Below are 18,534 nucleotides of genomic sequence, written 5' to 3'. Positions count from 1 at the left end.
ACTATGGTACTTTGAGTTCAACTAGAGCTCTGTGGTTTCCAGAAATTCCTCCAGAATTTTTGTTCTCTCCCTTCTGATTAGTTTGTGGCAGTTCTGTTTGGTCTTCTTGAAGTTTCTTGAGGACTCTCTCTGGCTCCTACTACCCCAGTACATCCGCTCAGTGAGCAGTGAGCCAAGGGCTGAGTAAAGAAATCCTGCTTCTGCACTGTCACCACAGATGAACTACGTAGGATGACCACAGCTCTCTGCATGGCTGTGCTCCCTCACTCACTGGGAGGCTTTGGGACTCTGGGTGAGTGAGGAGACCTCTTTGTGCAGTTACTTCTTCATATATAAAGCGTGGTTGGAACGGTAGCCACCTTCCCCCAGCGCAGTGAGGAGTGTGGGCGCTGACATAAAAAGCAGGTCAGGGCAGTGCTGAGCCACTGTAAGCTCCCCAGCTCCCAGTGCTGGTCAGCAGGAGCTCTGCAGCTCACTGTGTGTGCCAGGGAGTCCTGCAGTTCTCTTTCTTTCTTTTGCTTCCACCTCAGGCTTACTAAGTAGGCAGTCTTACCATCTTGATTTTGCAGAACAGGAAACCCAGGCTCAGAGAAGTGAAATTGCATTGCGCATGAGCGAGCGATAGAGCGGGGGACTAACATCCTTGCCTTGTGAGGCTGGGAGGGATGGAGGAGAGAGACAGACTAGGGCACTGCTCAGCTGCATCAAGTTAATGATTTAGTAGGCTAGCTGTCTCCCTGGTCTTCCTATGTATTCTTACTTTGCACAGAGTTCTAAAAGGTCTGACTATTTTGCTTCTTTTATTTATTTATTTATTATTTTTTCACCATGTGCGCTTAAGCCGCTGCGCTACTGCCCGACTCCCTATATTTATTATTTTTCAGGGATTTTTAAAAATATTGATCTATTTCCTTTTTGTTGCCCTTGTTGTTTTATTGTTGTAGTTATTATTGCTGTCGTCGTTGTTGGATAGGACAGAGAGAAATGGAGAGAGGAGGGGAAGACAGAGAGGGGGAGAGAAAGACAGACACCTGCAGACCTGCTTCACCGCCTGTGAAGCGACTCCCCTGCAGGTGGGGAGCCGGAGGCTTGAACCAGGATCCTAACACCGGTCCTTGTGCTTTGCACCACGTGCGCTTAACCCGCTGCACTACCACCCGACTCCCAACTATTTTGCTTCTTTTTTTTTAAAATACATTTAGTGAAATATATTTTGCTTCTTATGCTGTAAAATATTTGAAGACGTAAATTAGAAGGAGAAGAGTAATGACTTCTGTAGGCTGGGTTACATTTAGATGAGATGTTTGGTGACTGATGGGCTTGGTCTCTAGAGTCAGAAAAACTGGGTTCAAGTGGCAGCATCATCTCTTAACTGCTGAGTGGCTTCCAGCAGGTTTTAGCTGTAGGAGCTGTTTCCTGATCTGCACAGGAAGGGCAAGAGAAGGGCCTACCTTGTGAGAACGAAATGAGGTAATATGCATGACTGCTTAGCATGGTATCTGAAACATGAGTGTTCCTGTTTTTGTTACTATTACTTGGCAATCAGCAGGGAGGAGGCAACATAATAATTATGCAAAGCAGACACAGGCGTTCAGAGCATAGCAGTGTCTAGTTGAAGCACCTGTAAGATGGTGGCTGTGGCTGACCTGAGTCATCTAGAGAGCTTTAAATCCTGCCCTGCGTGATCTGATTACGATATGGGATTACAGATTACTTTACAATATCCGCACCAAGCTTTTTTTTTTTTTTTTAACTAGGAAATAAAATGGACTGACTGTACCTAAAAATTTTAGCTTTCCAGAACAGCTATTCCCCCAGTTCTGAGTATCATGAACAGTTATTTGTACTGACTTAGCACAGCACAGTTGAAGTGCTCAGTACTTTTGTTCTATGAAACGTCCTAAATCAGAACATTGAAGTTATCAATAGAGAATGTGCTTTATTTTACCTCTGCAACCTTTCGGGAGAAGCTGGGAGGAAGAGTGAGAATGGGAGAAAGAAAAGGCGGAGGTGCCGAAGGTCTGGGTTTGGTCAGGGTGCAGGGGAGGGTGGTCGGAGGGAAGCAAAGAGAGAGGTGGAGGGATGGGGCTGGACTCCATGTCTGCAAAGCCACACTGCCTGCTTCTGTGAGTGCAGAGCAAGGTGCTGTCTGTGGACCCTTCTCCCAGTGCCACCACGCAGCACGCGTCCTGGTCTGCTGTGTCCCTCCTTTTTGCATAGGCTGTGGCAGCAGGTCTCGGCCGCAGGGCCGGTGCTCCACTCCACCTGGGATCAGTGCAGTGGCAGCGGGAGCTGGTGAGCAGGAGAACCCCTGGAAATCTAGAACCCCTGGGAGTCTAGAATGCTGGCCTCGCCCAGCTGGCCTCCACATCCAAATGGTTCATAAAACCCATCGCTAGTTTGCTGTTCCTGCCCTCTAGAGCAGTGCTCCCCTCTGGAACAGTAGGGGCTGCCTGTGATCTCCCCGTTCTGGGCTGTTCTCCTCTTCCTGTGGGGGTGAGCCAGTGCACCTTCTCTGACCTCGCTGCTGGACTGTTCCCACTTCCCAGAGAACAGTTTTCTCCTCTGGGACCCCACAATATCCAGAGCATCTCCCTACACTGACTAAAGGGTCTGAAGCAAACTGTCGAGCTGCCCAGCCATCTGTGCCATCACACAGTCAGTCCTAGAGCCCTCTGTATGCTGTTTACTCCCAGGGCCTGGCACTCACTCGTTTACTGAGTAAGACGGGTCCACATGTGGCCTTTGGTGCAGGGATCATTCCAGTGCCCTTCTCGGCCGGCCGCAGGTTCCCTGGAGAGATGACAGTAGGTGGCAGCGGGTCTCTGAAGGCTTTCCACAAGATGTTGGCTAGTCTGGTGGAAGGCAAGCACTGGGGTTCTTTTGAAAAAGTTATTTATTTTGCATAGAGACAGATAGAATGAGAGTGAAGGAGAAGATAGGGGGAGAGAGAGAGGCAGAGAGGGAGGGAGAAAGAGAGGGAGAGAGGAGGGAGAGGGAGAGAGGAAGGAAGAGAGAGAGAGAGGGAGAGAGGAGGGAGAGAGAAAGTAAGGGGGAGAGAGAGAGAGAGAGGGAGAGAGGAGGGAGAGAGAGAGGGAGGGAGAGAGAGGAAGGGAGAGAGAGAGGGAGAGAGGAAGGGAGAGAGAGAAGGGAGGGAGAGATAGGAAGGGAGAGAGAGAGGGAGGGAGAGAGGGAGGGAGAGAGAGAAGGAGAGAGGGAGAGAGAGGAGGGAGAGAGAGAGAGAAAGAGAGAAGGGAGAGAGAGGGAGGGAGGGAGAGAGGAAGGGAGAGAGAGAGGGAGGGAGAGAGAGAAGGAAAAAGAGAGGGAGATAAAGAGAGAGGGAGAGAGAGAGAGGGAGAGAGGTAAGGAGAAAGAGAGGGAGATAAAGAGAGAGGGAGAGAGAGGGAGGGAGAGAGACCTGCAGCACTGTTTCACTCTTGGGAAGCTTTCCTCCTGCAGGGGGAGACCCAGGACTTGAACCTGGGTCCTTGTGCATGATAATATGTGTTCACCCAGATGCGCCACGCCTGGCCCCTAGCACCAGAGCCCTTAACTTGAGTCTAGTCTACAACCTACATGTTGTCCCCAGAGGACGCTGGAGAGCCCCGCTGAGGAGGGAGAGGTAGGGCTGCGGCCGGCTAAATTGGAGGCCCGCAGAGAGCGGGAGTGTGGCGACACCACACAGGTGCTGAGCGGTGCTGTAATGCCAGCCCTTCGGGCCGGCCCTCTTGCTTGCGTTGAAAGCCTGGTCAGCAGGAAGGTCCGTGTTGTCCAGGAGGGGACATCTGTTCCAGGGAAGCTGCTCCGTGGGCCTCTGGGCCCTCAGGCATGGCCTGCAGCTGGCGTCCTCGTAACCCCCCACCACACCCTACCAGCGCCTTGGCAGGAATGTGTTTCTTCCAGGGGCACTGTGAGAGGGGGAGGAAGGGCAGCCGGCTGGGACAGGGCGAGCTGGCTCACTCTGGCTCCCCAAAGGCTCACGCAAGGTGGGACAGGTGTGTGGCTGTGGACAGGCAGATCCTGGCAACAAGATGTGTTTTGTTCACGTTGTGTTTGGTATCTCTAGCACTGGTATGCGTGCATCAGAGCATACCCTTGACACTTGTTTTTTAAATATTTTCATTTATTTATTATTGGATAGAGACAGAGAGAATTTGAGAGGGGAGGGGGTGATAGAGAGGGAGAGAGACAGAGAGACACCTGCAGCCCTGCTTCACCACTCGTGAAGCTTTCCCCCTGCAGGTGGGGACCAGGGGCTTGTAATGTGACCACTTAACCAGGTGTGCCACCACCTGGCACCCTGACACTTGTTTTTTTAAAGAAATGATTAATTGCTGATGTCTTGCTGAGAAATGTGGTGAGCTTCCTGTCACTGGAGGTGTTCCAGCAAAGACTTGGGGAGAAAACACAAAGGCATCCATATGGCAAATCTAGAGAAACCTTTTAATGCTCAGAAATTGCCAAGCTTGAAATTCATAAGATCTTGCTCATAAGCTAAATTTATATAAATAAATTTATATACTGCATGCATATAGACACACAGACACGCACACACACACACAGACACACACACAGACCCCCCCCACAGAGACACACACACCGAACCACCCCCCCACACACACAGAGACACACACACACAGACCCCCACACACAACAGAGACACACACACCGACCTACCCACACACACACAGAGACACACACACAGACACACACACACACAGACCTCCTCCCACAGAGACACACACACCGAACCACCCCCCCCACACAGAGACACACACACACAGACACACACACAGACACACACACAGAGATACACACAGAGACACACAGACACAGACACACAGACACACACAGAGACACACACAGACACACAGACAAACACAGAGACACACACACAGAGACACACACAGACACACACACAGAGACACAGACACACACACACACAGAGACACACAGACACATACACAGAGACACACACAGAGACACACACACACAGATACACACACAGACACACACACAGACACACACACACTCACACACACAGACACACACACAGACACACACACACACACACTACCTCCTGTACATCTGAGAGGGACTAAAACACAGAGTAACTCACCTGCGTGGTTTTCAGATACAAGGACAAAGATGAGGGGAGAAAGAAGGCCAGTCAGGATTATTAGAGATGTACAGATTTGAGTTCTGCCTCTTCTGCTGAAGAGAGTCCCAGGATTAGGTTTTCCCCTGGCAAGTGGGAGAGACAGCCTTACAGAGAGAGAGTTCTTTTTGGGGTCTATTTTAAGTGATTTTTTTTTCAAAAGTAATATCCACCTAGACTTCAGAATCCCTTCCATGAGGGACTCATGTTTAGCGGTAACAGCTTTTCTGCTCCCCTGCAATCTTGCCTTTGAAACTTCTCAGGGGGTTCCACAGTTGAGAAAAGGACTAGTTTGGCTGGTCTGTAGAATGAGTCTCTCAGCCCTGAGAGCGGAGTCTAACCACACAGTGTGTCCAGCACCCGGAGGCAGACCCGCAGGGAATTCTCTCATTATGGGGACATCTGTGGCATCAGGCCCAGGTCCTCATGTGTGAAAGCCCAAAGCCTTATCTACTTTGCCACCTCCTGGGCTTCAAGGGCTCACATTTGTTAATGCAACAACAGTGAACAAACATAGGGTGCTGGGATGTGGCTCAGGGGGAGAGGGCACGCTTTGCATTTCTGAGGCCCTGGGTTCTATCCCTGGCACTGAATCAAATCAGTCAATACAAAATCAGAATACAATACAAAAATCAGTAAATACAAAAATACAAAATCAGTAAATACAAATCAATACAGCATCATAAAAATGATAGCATGGTACTCTGGGTTTGCTTGTTTGCTTTCTCTCATACACACACTAAGAAAAAGGAAATCAGAATAGAACATCATAAAAATGACAGCATGGCACTCTGGGTTTGTTTGTTTTCTCTCAGACACACACTAAGAAAAAGGAAATCAACACAGGGGCCTCTTCTTGGTCTGTTTCTTTTTCCCTATTTTCTGACACAAAGGCTTCATGGATAGCTCTGATTGTTCTTTTAAAATATATTTTATTTTGGATATAGACAGTGAGAAATTGAGAGGGGAGAGGGAGATAGACAAGTGAGAAGAGAGGCACTTGTAGCAATGCTTCACCACTCCTGCAGGTGGGGACTGGGGGCCTGAACCAGGGTCCTTGGCACATTGTAATGTGCCCTCTATCAGATGCACCACAGCCTGCACCTAGCTCTGATTTACCTAAGCCATTGCCTAAGGGGAGTAGGACCCCGAGGAATTGCCATTCTGTCCCTTATGCCTGAGTTCCCAGCCTATGATGTCCACATGTGACCATCTGTGGCTCACCTGAAGGCCAGGCTGAAACTATGATATGTGACTTGAAGAGGAATTCCTGGACTGTTCCTGGAGATACTGGTTTCCTCGCTGGAATGAAAGAATGTGGGTATTCCTAGGACGAGCCAGGTGCACTGTTGGTCAGTCAGACTTCTGACTGTGTGTGTTCTCATCTACCTACTGCTCATCTCAGACACTGCTTGCTTCTCCTTGGTAGGACCAGCCCATGGGTAGCCTTGGCTGGGGCTTGTGGAAGTGACATTGGCATAAAGACAGAAACAGTGAGCTGGAAGTCATGTGAATGACACAGAATCCAGAACCTCCTGGGACCTGACTGAACCTGTCAGAATGTGAGAGGGGACCCAAGGGGATGGCTGTTCCTCTGGGTGTGAACATCCAAACGATGCCAAAGTGAGAACCTCACTGCTCAAGACGAACCTTCGCTTGAGCAGTGCTGTGAGTTGGCATCTTCCTGGGGCAGGAAACTTGACTCAGACCCTCAGGATGGATAGAGAGGTGGCAGGTTGAGGGAAAGCCTGCCTGGAGGCTTCCAGAGTCCAGACTGAACTTCCCTGGCAACCCCGTGCATCATTTATGTGGGACTAAAGGCAGGGGAAAGACAGGTTCCTGAAAAGGACCATCTCCATGTTCTCCAAAGAAGTAGGGAAATGGGAGTCGGGCGGTAGCGCAGCGGGTCAAGTGCACGTGGTGCAAAGCGCAAGGACCGGCGTAAGGATCCTGGTTCGAGCCCCGGCTCCCCACCTGCAGGGGAGTCGCTTCCCAGGCGGTGAAGCAGGTCTGCAGGTGTCTGTCTTTCTCTCCCCCTCTCCGTCTTCCCCTCCTCTCTCCATTTCTCTCTGTCCTATCCAACAATGATGACATCAACAACAACAACAGTAATAACTACAACAACAAAGAACAACAAGGGCAACAAAAGGGATAATAAATACTTAAAAACAAGAAATTATTTTTTTAAAAAAAGAAGTAGGAAGATAAGAACTAGACAGCATGGCAAACGTTGGGCGTATAGATGGGAGGAGAAAAATGCCTATAATGGGTCTAAGAGGAAGAGACCTCAGAGCCGCTATGGGAATTGTTGATTTCTCCCGCCTTCTGCTTCCTGGAGAAGAGCAGGGCTCCTATGACGTCTGGTAGGTCACAGTTGTCACTAAGTGTTTTGCTGGTGACTGCAGGCCCTGGCTGGGGTGGGATGATGGGGATTTTATCCAGGAAGCCACTGGGCCTTCTGACATAGGACAGGACAATAGTGTCTAGTGCTGATCACCACTAGGCGGCAATGCTGGGGACTGGGTCCCAAAGGAGGCAAGAAGGGACAGGGAACTGAGGGGGTGCTGACGGCCTCACTGGTAGTTAACTCCCTGCCCAGGGATTCTTGGATGTGGGGTGGTGTCATTTAAAGTATTACTGTTTCATTAATGAAGATAGTGAATATTCACAAATCAGCATTACAAATAATAAGCTTCATTGTGGCCTTTTTTTTTTTAAAGTTTATTTTCCTTTGTGTTGCCCTTGTTTTATTGTTGTAGTTATTATTGTTGTTGTTATTGATGTCGTCGTTGTTGGATAGGACAGAGAGAAATGGAGAGAGGAGGGGAAGACAGAGAGGGGGAGAGAAAGACAGATACCTGCAGACCTGCTTCACCACCTGTGAAGCGACTCCCCTGCAGGTGGGGAGCCGGGGGCTCAAACCGGGATCCTTATGCCGGTCTTTGCACTTTGTGCCACGTGCACTTAACCCGCTGTGCTACTGCCCGACTCCCCCATTGTGGCCTTTCAAACCAACCTTGTGCTCACTCCCCTAAGAGTTTGTGAAATCATCTTCTGGTGCCAAGCTGACAGGTCCAGAGGGACCTGAGTTGAGACTAAGCAGTCCCCTCCCCATAACAGAGAAACAGGGCGGCACCAGTCAGGCGTGAGGGAAGAGCTGTGGGGTGACTGGCAGAGCAGGTACCAAGGAGGTGGGGGGCTGAGAGCTAGCTGCCACCTTGCCACGTCACTTGACATAAACTTCTATTGGCTGTGGGCTCCTGGCTCCTTTATAAAGCAGAGGCAGGGCCAGTTGTCACAGTCTCTCCTGGCCTCACTGCTCCGATTCCTAACTCTGTGAAGCGGTGTAGTTCTGTCTGTGACTATCCGTAGTCCTTCCTGGACTGCTCACATGCTGGGACTTACAGGCTGGATTTTCTAAAGGTACTGTGCAGTCCACAGTGTAGGGGGGTCCTGGCTGATATGATATTGTCCTCACCTTTCCTGGCCCCTGATAGTAGACCCTGCACTGTGCTCTGCCCCATCTCCTGAGACATTTGCCTGCTCTCTGCTGTGTGCCAAGCAGACATGACATTTCCTAGTGACCACAGGAAGGGATGGCTGGAAGCCTGTTTTATGTATCAGCTTAAATAATCAGAAACGTCTTTATGACAGATCCAGCACAGTGATTAGTCAGAGAAAATTTCTCCTGTCGTGTGTGTAGCAAAAACTGTCTAGCACTCGCTTCCACTGGCTGCTGATGTCTCCCCCTTTTTCTTTGTCTTTGACTTGCAGGAAGAAAAGCTTTAAGATGATTCGATCCCAGTCCCTGTCTCTGCAAATGCCAATGCCACAAGATTGGAGGGGCCCCACAACAACCAGTCCGGCCATGTCTCCTTCAACCCCTGTGGTCACTGGGGCCACTTCCCAGCCCGGGCCAGTACCCTACGCCATGCCTGAGTTCCAGCGGGTCACCATCAGCGGAGATTACTGTGCTGGGGTAAGGCCCCCGCGGCGTCCCCGGGGACCCTGTGTGTCTCCTGGGGGGAGACTAGAGAGGAAGAGACTGGCTGATGTTGGGGTGACTGTGGCGCTCCGGTGGGCACACCGTCAGCCCCAGGTGCTCTCTGGGCCTGGGACACTCCGGCGGGCACACCGTCAGCCCCAGGTGCTCTCTGGGCCTGGGACACTCCGGCGGGCACACCGTCAGCCCCAGGTGCTCTCTGGGCCTGGGACACTCCGGCGGGCACACCGTCAGCCCCAGGTGCTCTCTGGGCCTGGGACACTCCGGCGGGCACACCGTCAGCCCCAGGTGCTCTCTGGGCCTGGGACACTCCGGCGGGCACACCGTCAGCCCCAGGTGCTCTCTGGGCCTGGGACACTCCGGCGGGCACACCGTCAGCCCCAGGTGCTCTCTGGGCCTGGGACACTCCGGCGGGCACACCGTCAGCCCCAGGTGCTCTCTGGGCCTGGGACACTCCGGCGGGCACACCGTCAGCCCCAGGTGCTCTCTGGGCCTGGGACACTCCGGCGGGCATACCGTCAGCCCCAGGTGCTCTCTGGGCCTGGGACACTCCGGCGGGCACACCGTCAGCCCCAGGTGCTCTCTGGGCCTGGGACACTCCGGCGGGCACACCGTCAGCCCCAGGTGCTCTCTGGGCCTGGGACACTCCGGCGGGCACACCGTCAGCCCCAGGTGCTCTCTGGGCCTGGGACACTCCGGCGGGCACACCGTCAGCCCCAGGTGTTCTCTGGGCCTGGGACACTCCGGCGGGCACACCGTCAGCCCCAGGTGCTCTCTGGGCCTGGGACACTCCGGCTGACGGTGTGCCCGTCAGGTGTTCTCTGGGCCTGGGACACAGCGGCGGGCACACCGTCAGCCCCAGGTGCTCTCTGGGCCTGGGACACTCCGGCGGGCACACCGTCAGCCCCAGGTGCTCTCTGGGCCTGGGACACTCCGGCGGGCACACCGTCAGCCCCAGGTGCTCTCTGGGCCTGGGACACTCCGGCGGGCACACCGTCAGCCCCAGGTGCTCTCTGGGCCTGGGACACAGCGGCATTTCTCCCACCAAGGAAGGTGCTGTCTTTGGTCCTTTGTTGTTCCCAGATGTTGAATGGATTCAAAGTCCTATTATCAGTTCATCTGTGAAATCACTTACTGCCGATTCAGCTCTCACCCCAGAGAGAGGTTTTCCTTGATAAAGCATTGAAAAAGTCGACCACACCACTGAACTTAGCCACTGAGAATATGCTCATTCCATCTATCTGAGTGACACATGTCAACTGCTTCCTTCCTGAAGAAAGCTACCACAAAGTGAATGACGAAATTAACTTTTAGTTTAAGGTTTAGCTCTTTCTCTCTGACCTGCAACCTACTACATGCGCCTCAGTTGGGCTTGTTATTCTTTCTGTCTCTCTCTTGTTTTTTTGGTGGTAGTTTTTAGAGAAGATAGTATATATGAGAAAGCAAAACAACTTACCACACTTCCTTTTTAATAAATATTTATCTATTTATCTTCCCTTTTGTTGCCCTTGTTGTTTTTTTATTGTTGTTGTAGTTGTTATTGTTGTAACTGCTGTCATTGTTGTTGAATAGGACAGAGAGAAATCAAGAGGGGAGCAAACAGAGAGGGGGAGAGAAAGACAGACACCTGCAGACCTGCTTCAGTGCTTGTGAAGCGACCCCACCTGAGGTGGGGAGCCTGGGGCTGGAACCCAGATCCTTACGCCGGTCCTTGCGCTTCACAGCACGTGCACTTAACTGCCCCGCCCCCGTCATGTTCTTATTTGCATGGCCTGTGTACTACCTTCAATTGAGTATACTTGAATAGTATTCTTTATTTTTGCACCAGTGGTGGTTTACTATTTACTAGACTGTGCCTTGATTTTTTAACTTGGCCACACATGTCGGAGGTAATGCCATGACAATATAGAAAGGTCTCCTTTTGTTTTTTGCTTTGTCTTATGAACACATAGTATGAACCCACCATACTTTCTGTTATTTACGGTCCTACAGATGAGAATTGTGGTTGGATTGGAAACAATCTAGGCCTTGTGTGAGGATGCAGTATCCTGACCAGGAGTTCTTGGTGTCCGCCCAGCCTCTGTTGTGTGGGTAGAACAATGGAAAGGTTTAGTCAAGGTGGGCTGGTCTCCAGTTGAATGGGAGGACACATATAATGTATTAATTTTATTTTTAAAAATATTTATTTATTTATTTATTTTTATTTCTTTATTGGGGAGTTAATGTTTTATATTCGACAGTAAATACAAGTTTGTACATGCATAACATTTCCCAGTTTTCCAAATAATAATACAACCTTATTTATTTATTTATTTATTTATTTTCCCTTTTGTTGCCCTTGTTGTTTTTTTATTGTTGTTGTAGTTATTATTGTTGTTATTGATATTATTGTTGGATAGGACAGAGAGAAATGGAGAGAGGAGGGGAAGACAGAGAGGGGGAGAGAAAGACAGACACCTGCAGACCTGCTTCACCGCCTGTGGAGCGACTCCCCTGCAGGTGGGGAGCCAGGGGCTCGAACCGGAATCCTTACACAGGTCCTTGCGCTTTGCGCCACGTGCGCTTACCCTGCTGTGCTACCGCCCGACTCCTGATGTTTTAATTAAAGTGGCGGAGGGAATGGCCAGAAGCTGGTGCAGCTGACCGAGCACACACAGCACCAGCACAAGGACGCAGTGCAAGCCCCCAGGCCCCACCTGCAGCGAGGAAGCTTCAAGAGCTGTGGCTCAGTGCTGCAGGTCTCTCTCTCTCTCTCTCTCTCTTCCTCACCTTCTCTACCCTCCTCCCCTCTCAATTTCTTTCTGTTGTACCTATCCAAAAATTAGAAAATAAAGGTAAAGTGGTGGAGGAGGCTGCCAGGCCATTGACACTGTCACTGTCCACGTCCCTGTGCCTTTCTGGCAGCCTGCGCCTCCCTTTGCTGCACCCGTCCTCTGTGACTGTCGGTTTATCTGCTTCTCTTTCCAGATATGGTCCGTTTCTGCCACACGCATCCTTTCCAAGCAGGCTCAGATGAACAGACTCATTGACGGGCCGGAAGTTATCTTATGGGTCTGATAATATGCAGCAGATCTAGGAAAGCAGAATACTCGAGGGGCTTGACGTTCCATCAGATCAGAGTCTCAAATACGACTTTGTAGATTCCTGGCAAAGAGGCAGAGAGAGAGAGAGAGAGAGGGAGAGAGAAATAGTTATGCAAAAAGACTCTTATGCCTGAGGCTCCAGGATCCCAGGCTCTGTTCCTGATACCACCAGAAGCCAGTGCTGAGCAGTGCTTTGGTAAATAACTAAATAAGTAAGTTTGTAAATTCCTAGTAAGTGTTTGATCTCTCAACCCATTTTACAAACAGGGAAAATGAGGACAAGAGAAGATTATTACTAAAAAATGTATTAGTGATTTAGTAATGATTTACAAAATTATAAGATAATAGAGTCTAATCCCACATCATTGCCACCACCAAAAGTACCGTGTCCCCTTCCCCCTTCAGGAAAAAGGGTGATACTTCTCCCAAGATCACAGATATGGGTTAATTATATATCTGTATCTGTACCTATATCCATAGCTATCTATCTATCTATCTATCTATCATCTGTCTATCTATCTATCTATCTATCTATCTATCTATCTATCTTTGCCCATTTTTACTCACCGCAAGTTATGTTTTGACCGCTGATGGAGCCGTGTATTCTCTGCAATGAAGACAGTAGTGTTCACTTTCTGGAGGTGGGCCGGGCTTTAAAACCTCATGTACCAGCAGCAGCGAGAGAGCTGTAGAGTGTGCAGGATGGAGTGTCTGCCTCCTCCCAGCAGTCCAGACTCCCCTCGTATGTCAGGGGACTTCAAGATTGTGTCCAGGTTTGGTGACTTGCGAGAAAGAGTCTCACTCAGGGTTCAGCAGAGAACCAAGTCCATGCCTGCAGTTGATTACAGAGAAAGGATGCAGAATAAAGTCAGTGCAGGGGAGCTACACGGAGGAGGGTCTGGAGGGCACCAGCTGAGAGCCTCTCAGGACCCTTCATTCAAAGTCACTAGAACACCCATCATTTCATCAGTGCCCAGCTGTGACAGCAGATGTGAAGTGGCAGCTGCAATGACTCAGTGCCCAGGATTTTTATTGGGGTTGACCACAAGTCTTTACACTACACCTCAGGCTCCCAGAAGGAAATCATGTGTTTAACAACATAGCGATTTTACAAACAAATGAGGCACAGCGAGCCAATCTTACTAGTCCAAGAATAAAGAGAAAATGCTCCTGAAACCCGGTGGCCAGCTTTGACCCAAGGGCTAAGCTTGCAAGCAGGTCTTGCTGAGGCCAGTGGTGTGAGGCATGCTTTGTGAACTCTCTTCTGCTCGTCTCTGCTTCAGATCACCGTGGAAGACTACGAGCAGGCTGCCAAGAGTCTGGCCAAGGCCCTGATGATCCGGGAAAAGTACGCACGGCTGGCCTACCACCGCTTCCCACGCACCACAGCCCAGTACCTGGGACACCGGCAGGCAGGCGCGGCTCTTCCAGAAGAGGGTCTCCCAGGTACGCTGCTGCAGCTGGGCTGCAGGTGGGGTCCCAGGCGGGGCACAGCCAGGAGCTTGTTAGGACTGTTTATTTGCTGAATCTATGGCCCTAAGATGGATTTAAAAAAAAAAACTTTAAAATTTTTAAAAAAATATTTATTTATTCCCTTTTGTTGCCCTTGTTGTTTTATTGTTGTCGTTATTATTGTTGTTGTCATTGTTGGATAGGACAGAGAGAAATGGAAAGAGATGGGGAAAGACAGACACCTGCAGACCTGCTTCACCGCCTATGAAGTGACTCCCCTGCAGGTGGGGAGCCAGGGGCTGGAACCGGGATCCTTACGCCGGTCCTTGTGCTTCGCGCCACCTGTGCTTAACCCGCTGCGCTACCGCCCGACTTCGTCCTAAGATGCATTTTTAAGATGAGGATTTCTCCTGCACTGATTTTTGCTCCTTCCCCCAAGGACTGATTCCTTGTGACCTATGTGCTTTGCCCTGAGCAGAACTGAGCTGGAGGAGTTCAGAGAGGGAGCGAGAGAGAGCCAAAACAGGTCTTTGCCGTGGGTGCTCTTCAGGGAGATGGGCAGTCCCATCTGAGGCATTTATAACAGCAAGATCAGAGAGTAGATAGAGAATTGGAGGTGGGAGGGTGGGGGCAGGGAGAGTAGTCAGACACACCTGCATTGTGATCTAAGCCTGACCACTTTCTAGGGCAAGTTATTTTTCCACACCTGTTTCTCAGCCTATAAAGTGGGAATAATAATAATAATAATAATAATAATTAATAATAATATCCATCACCTGGGCCTATAATGACTCATTGAAAGAATAGTTCTTAGTTCAGGAATGGCATCTAGTGAATATTCAATTAGTTGGAGCTATGTTTATATTGTGGACTTGGGGGATGGGAGAATGAGAAAGAAGAGGCAGGAGAGTGTCTGGTGGAATCTCTCTGGCTGGTGAAGGGCCTAGGAGCAGTCGGAGCTGTAAGCTCGGTGATATGAAGAAAGACAACAGGAAACGGCATCTTGAAAGCTGGTGGGGGCACCTGATGCCCTGTGCCTGTGCCTAGGAGCCTGGCTGCCTTCTGGGTGCTGTTGTGCTCTGTCCTGCTGCAAACTCTAAGGCCTGGACTGTGAGCACATGCTGCCTGCTGGCCCCCGAGCACATCTCAGCTGGCCTGGACCCATTTCCCCATAGGTGTGAGGGACACTGATAACTTCTGCCCAGTTCTGGCAAGGGCAGGCAGGAACGACTATCAACTATGTAGTATAGGAAGTAGACCATCCAGATGTCCTGCGCCTGAGTGTGGTGGGGTAAGGCTACAGCTTCCTGCAGCCTTTGATGCAGCTGGCATGCATTGGGGGCCTGGGAGCTGCCCATGGTGGGGTATGGGCTGTGTTTGCCCCTGGGACGCCTCTCACCTGTTATAGGGATAGCCTGTTCCAAGCCGCATTTCTCTTTGGTTTCTTTCTAACAAGGCTTCCTCCTGGCTGTGTGGGCTGTGCAACTAGACCCTTTATAGAGCTGGTTGACATGCAGAGCTGAAGCCTCTGGTTTTTTAATTTCTTTTCTTTAATGAGAAAGATACAGGGAGAGTGAGACCAGAGCTGTGCTCAGCTCTGGTTTATGGTGGTGTGGGGGATTGAATCTGGGACTTTACAGCCTCAGGCATGAACGTCTGTTTGCGTAACCATTATGCTCTCTCCCAAGCTCATTTTATCACTTTTAACACAGCCTATTCGTTGGCCAGATGTGACACTGATCTAAGAGTCAGGAAATCATTTTATGAGAGGGATGTGAATAATGCTATATGCTTTCTGTGTCTGGCATTATTGTCTGCAAACCATTTTCCTATACCCACTGCTGCAGCTCTCACAACGGCCTGATAAGGAAGGGGATGTTATTCCCCGGTGATCAGACAGGATCAGAGAGATCAGAGTGGTTTTCTTGAACCCTTATAGTCAGAAAAATAAATAGGAGACATTTTTAAAAATTTTATAAGTCACCTCAACTCAGAGCCATAGGGTCAAACAACTCTTGCTGTTGGCGTTACCTGCTGGTGGAGACAGTCTCCCCTTTCTGTGCCCATATGGGGAAAGAATGGCTTCTTTGCTCTGCCCCTTGGCTGTCCTGGCCTCAGGAAGATGTGGGGAGACAGGGACAGTTAAATAGTCCCACAGGGCAGGCCCAGGTGTTGTCTGTCTCCTTATTAGGAGAAGACACAATTGTCCTTGCAAATGTGCCTCGTTTCTTGAAGTGACAAGGGACCTGCCGTTCATTAAAGTTAAATTAAAAATGAAAAAAAAAAAAAACCCAACATTGAAATGCTAGCAACATTGAAATTCTAGGGGCATTTCAGAAAGTAGAGAGATAGTAGCGAGCAAAACAAACATATGCAGCCCAGGAGAACTCTGTGAATTTATTGATTTATTTTATTTATTAGTGATTTAGTAGTCAGGATTGTGGGATAAGAGGGTACAATTCCACATAATTCGCACCGCCAGAGTTCCATACACACACCCCCACTGGAAGCTACCCTATTCGTTTATCTCCCTGCCCTCACCTGGAGACCTACACGGTGGACATGAGCCCCATCTTGGCTCTCATCACCGATGGCCCCTCCTAAATCAGCTTTCCCCGTCCACCTGTTGGCATGCCCCCTGGGAGCATGGACCAAAGATCTTTATGGGGAGCAGAAAGTGGGAGTTCTGGCTTCTGTCATTGCTTCTCCGCTGGACATGGGTGTTGGCAGGTGGATCCACACCCCCAGCCTGTCTCTGTCTTTCCCCAGTGGGGCAGGGCTCTGGGGAGGGGAGGTTCTGGGACACATGGGTGAGGGCGTCTGTCCAGGGAAGTCAGGTTGGCATCACGGTAGCATCTACAACTTGGTGTCTGAAAAGCATTAAGATATAAAGCAGAACAAATTGTTTAATAGTCAGGAACTGAAAGGTAAGAATAGAGCAGATGAGTTTGGGGTCTTCATGTTTGGAAGAAGTTAGGAAGTCTATTTTAGGTATATTCTAAGGGGCCCATGACTTTACTAATTTTTCTTAAGCCCAACAGCTAGCTTGCAGGTGAGTTGATTATTTTTAATATATAGTTGCAAATGCATGAGAGACAAAGCAAAACAGCAAAACAAAAAGCATGGAAGGGAATAGAAGATGTCGGGTCAGGCGGGTGTGGCCGGGCTTTAGGTAGAATGAGCAGCACAGGCTTCACCGAGAGTGTGATGTTTGAACTCCCTCAGGCTCACAAGATCAAGGGCACGTTGCCATCACTCAGTCCTGTTTTGCAGAATTCCATCCTCCCCCGCTGCCCGAGGAAGACCCTTACTGCCTGGACAACGCTCCTCCCAACCTAGGCTACTTGGTTCGCATGCAGGAGGGCATCCTCTTTGTGTATGATGACCAGAAGAGGCTGGAGCAGCAGGAGCCCCACAGCCTGCCCTACCCTGACCTGGAGACCTACACGGTGGACATGAGCCACATCTTGGCGCTCATCACCGATGGCCCCACGTAAGTCAGCTTTCCCCGGATGCTGTTCTAGAGAAACGAGCTGGGGAAAACCTGCAGCCATCTTCCTCTGAGATGTTCTGTACTTCATGGAAGAGAGAGCCATTTCCCCTGTTAACAAAGATGTGTGTGTTTCTGCAACAATTTTCCACCGTAGACAGGCATAGTCTTAGGGCTGGTACTACCTGTCCCTTCTTCACACCAGGGTGTGGGGCTTCTGTCTGCTGGTGGCCACTTGTGCACCTTAAAATGGCCATGCCCTTCTCTCCAGGCAGGAAGGCAGCTCTGCAGAAAGCTACCAGCCCAAGATTACCAGAGGTGGGAGGAGTATGAAGGCTGTTGCTTCAAGGGTTTTCCTTATTTCTAGAGGGGAGAATGCAGGGCGCCCTTACTCACAAGCGGTGTTTCAGTTGGCCTAGACCTTGAGCCTCTGAGTGGCTAGGCTGGGTAGGGAGGGTGCTGGCCACAACAGGGCAACTTCTCTCTTACTTCTCTCTCTCTCTCTCTCTCTCTCTCTCTCTGCCTCCAGATTTATTGCTGGGGCTACGAATCCATTGCTCCTGGAGGCCATTTTTTTTTTCCATTTTGTTGCTGTTGTAGTTATTGTTGCCATTGCTGTTGTTGTTGGATAGGACAGAGGGAAATCAAGAGAGAAAGGGAAGACAGAGAGGGGGAGAGAAAGACAGACACCTGCAGACCTGCTTCACCACCTGTGAAGCGACTCCCCTGCAGGTGGGGAGCCGGGGGCTCGAACCGGGATCCTTGAGCCTGTCCTGTGCTTCACGCTATGTGCGCTTAACCCGCTATGCTACTGCCTGCCCCTCTCTCTTACTTTTCTTTTGGGGTTTTGCTGGGGGGTGGGTGTGATGCTTCTAAGTTTCTAAGGGAGGATGGGTTGGGAATGGGCAGTGTAGGTCTCACTCACTGAGCTGAGGACAGAGTCAAACGCTAGAGGGAGAACAGTTCCTGGGAGGCTTTCCTCAGCCACGTAGTGACAGCTTCGCGGCAGGAAGCAGGGCTGAGGGAGGACATTGGCTATTCCAGCAGGTGTGTGAGCTGTGGCCATGAAGTCTGGGAGGCTGTCCTTCCTGGGGTGGGGGGAGGGAGAGACTGGGTGAGACTGACTTTGAAATCCCTTCTGACTAAGACTCTCCTACATTCTGCTCTGGAACTCATCTGGGCAGACAAATGATGCTCCAGGAGGTTCTGGTTCCTCCTCTCTGAGATGCCAAGGGAGCTGCTGCTTGCATGGGGAACCAGGAGGCGGCCTGGCGTGAACTGTAGTTGAAGGTCCCGGTAGCTGTGGCATCGGCCCAGTTCATGGACTGGGTGTGCGCTGACAGTCGGC

At 50.4% G+C, this 18,534-nt stretch overlaps 1 protein-coding gene across 4 annotated transcripts in view; it reads left to right on the top strand.

The window, feature by feature from the left end:
* AMPD3 (adenosine monophosphate deaminase 3) overlaps positions 1–18,534 on the top strand; it is a 55,226-nt gene that overhangs the window by 14,939 nt on the left and 21,753 nt on the right. For 3 of the 4 annotated variants that reach the window (XM_060177180.1, XM_007521160.3, XM_060177181.1), the window contains exons 3-5: positions 8,933–9,137; positions 13,528–13,690; positions 16,970–17,189. In XM_060177180.1, the coding sequence (XP_060033163.1) occupies positions 8,933–9,137; positions 13,528–13,690; positions 16,970–17,189 (588 nt within the window). Of the gene's footprint in view, positions 1–8,932; positions 9,138–12,223; positions 12,441–13,527; positions 13,691–16,969; positions 17,190–18,534 lie in introns of those variants that run through there. The other variant, XM_060177182.1, reaches the window with a different exon arrangement.

This window comes from Erinaceus europaeus, chromosome 17, assembly GCF_950295315.1.
Source record: "Erinaceus europaeus chromosome 17, mEriEur2.1, whole genome shotgun sequence".
Classification (NCBI taxonomy): Eukaryota; Metazoa; Chordata; class Mammalia; order Eulipotyphla; family Erinaceidae; genus Erinaceus; species Erinaceus europaeus.
Note: the sequence above shows the minus strand (reverse complement) of the source record. Positions and strands in the feature narration are given on the sequence as shown.